The sequence below is a fragment of the Arabidopsis lyrata genome, assembly GCF_000004255.2.
Source record: "Arabidopsis lyrata subsp. lyrata unplaced genomic scaffold ARALYscaffold_201, whole genome shotgun sequence".
NCBI lineage: Eukaryota > Viridiplantae > Streptophyta > Magnoliopsida > Brassicales > Brassicaceae > Arabidopsis > Arabidopsis lyrata.
The window spans coordinates 9,058-11,731 of NW_003302413.1; the positions used below are offsets into that span (position 1 = coordinate 9,058).

The 2,674-nt window shown below is 32.6% G+C and overlaps 1 protein-coding gene across 1 annotated transcript in view; it reads left to right on the plus strand.

Moving 5' to 3' along the window:
• Window positions 1–1,880: 1,880 nt before the first annotated feature.
• The window catches only part of LOC9298813 (ubiquitin-activating enzyme E1 1), a 3,035-nt gene continuing 2,241 nt past the window's right edge, over window positions 1,881–2,674 (plus strand). The window contains exons 1-2 of the mRNA XM_021016717.1: window positions 1,881–2,031; window positions 2,171–2,584. Coding sequence (XP_020872376.1) covers window positions 2,187–2,584 — 398 coding nt within the window. The 5' untranslated portion in view covers window positions 1,881–2,031; window positions 2,171–2,186. The remainder of the gene's footprint in view (window positions 2,032–2,170; window positions 2,585–2,674) is intronic.

Here is a 2,674-nt window from a genome sequence, read left to right on the forward strand (position 1 = left end):
TATTTTTTGTTATAAAATTATAACTAAATGTAACTAATATTTTTAGATATATAATTTTATTTCGGGTTTTAGGGTATAATATTTAATTTTTTGTTTGGTTTGGATAATTCCGTTCAAAACATTTAGAATCTGTTAGAAATTTTATGAATATTCGATTCGATTTTGAAGTCGAATTTTTCCGATCGGTTTTCGAATTTTAATTTTTTATGCTAAAACGTAATTGTGCCCCAGGTAAAAACAGCTTCTGGATCCGCCACTGCTCGCACATATCCAAACTATTTACTAATAAAGATCTCTAGACTAGAAAATAGATGCATTAACATTTTTAGATAGGTGTTTAGGCGTTCGAAAACATGACTAGTTTGGTTTTTTATACAATCTTGTCATGATTTGGTTTAATTAAACGTTTCTTCAGCATCCAGTTAACACCTAAACATAATATAAACACTTTAAAAGTTACGTTAAATATTTTAGTTATACGGTGTCACACGGATTCTTTTTCTTTCACCATCAGCCTAAGCACCAATCAAATCATATAGTATTTGATAAAACAATATGATTTGTTTGTTTTCCATTTTTTAGTATCCACTTAGTATTTGAAAGCTCATAAAATTAATGATTAAAAAATAAAATTTCAGTCTATATATGCAGACGATGCCACCACAAACTAATATTTATAGTGATATATATGCAATGTTAGTTAACAAATCTTTCAACTTTGATATTGATCGTTAAAGGAATATGAGTGCCATATACTAAAGGTGTGCAGAGAAATGCACATTACAAAGTGATATTAGAGTTCAACTGAAACAAAAGTGTCTTTGAACTATAACTTAGAAGGTTTAACGGTTTTGGTCCGCAATGAGAAGATCACGAGGTAATTGTAATGCATATAAGTTCCGCAAATAAGATAGAAGATGAGGAAAGTTGAATCTAGGTGAATTAACACTATTAGACAATGTATATAATTAGCATTTTCAAGAATTTTGGTATGTTTGAGATTTGATTGTGTATCTATATATTTTGGTGGTGAATGTAATCGAATCACAAAGAGTCTTAACTATTGGCAATTGATTTTTTTTTTTATCGGTTCTCATCTTGATCCCGATGGCAATTTTGACGGTGAGTGTGATAGAGAATCACAAAATGACAAAAGAGCCAAATTAGGAGATTATAGAGCCATTATGGATTTATGTTGTACTCATAATTGGGCCAATGCCCACAAAATACTAATTTATGAATTGGGCCCAATTCATATATTTTCCTGATTATTGAATTTTATAAATTTATGCTAATTCTCACAAGATTTTCTTTTCTTTTCCTCTATATGTTGCTTTTTGGTAATGTGAGATTATTGCATTAACTAGACATATTTCATATTTTGTGTTATCCTTTTGGTTCTTTTCTTTTTTTTTTTTTTTTTGACAGCCCTTTTGGTTCTTTTCTCTTTTTTGGTATTTATGATATTATGATTTTTAAGAAAACCATACATAAAACTTAAGGAATTCCTCATCAAATTAAGCACTTCTTAAAAGTAAAAAAAATTGGATATTCATAGCTGGGAATTTGATCCAATAATCAAATTCTAATAAATAAAAAATCTGAGTCTTTATTTATAGAAAAAGTAAAATATCCAGTTATATAAAAGAAAATGTGAGGTTTTTAAATTTGTGTAATAATTAAAAAAAAAAAAAAGGAGCAATATTCCAAATTTTAATACAGATTCATAAGAAGGATCCATAAGAAATTGACTAAACCGGATCTGGTCGTCGAAATAGTGACGCACGCGTGTCCCCCGGTCAGAGAATTGCCGTCACAATCACGCGGATAAAGAGCGACAAATCAAACCTTAACTGTTAAAACCACGTCGTTTTATATTCCCACAACCGAACCCCCTTTCCTTCGTTCGTCTCTCTATAATAAAATCTCTTGAGATTTTTGCAAAATTCGTCACTTCAATTTCAATTTTCAGATCTCAAACTTTTTTTCTCTTTTCCGATTCCAATCTTCTCTCGTCTGCTTTCCTCAAAGGTACGTTTCGTCTTCCTTCTCATAGCTTCCGAAGAATCATTCCCAGATTTAGGGTTAGGTATTTCAATTCTCTGATCGGATTCCAAACCTGTTGTTTCACTGTTCTAAATCTAATGGGAATTTCTCATGTTTTGTCCAGGTTTTTTCATCACTTTATGCTTCACAAGCGAGCTAGTGAAGCTAACGATAAGAACGATAATAGCATCATCGGTTCCGATTTAGCATCATCTAAGAAACGCCGTATCGATATCACTGATTCTTCTTCGTCTGATAATAAGTCTTCGATTGTTGCTTCTGGTAGTAGTAGTAGTAGTAGCGGATTTCACGGCGATAGCGTCGCTCACCAAATCGACATGGCTTTTGGTAATTCGAACCGTCAGGAGATTGATGAAGATCTGCATAGTCGGCAGCTCGCCGTCTATGGTCGTGAGACTATGAGGCGTCTCTTTGCTTCCAATGTTCTCATCTCGGGGATGCACGGTCTTGGTGCCGAGATTGGTATGTATATCGTATGCGTTGTTATTAGAAGCTGTGATTGTTGGAATTCTTCAACGTAAATCTTCTTTATTCAGAATTTACAGGCAAGAATCTTATTCTTGCTGGTGTGAAGTCTGTGACCTTGCATGATTGAAAGAGTTGTAGA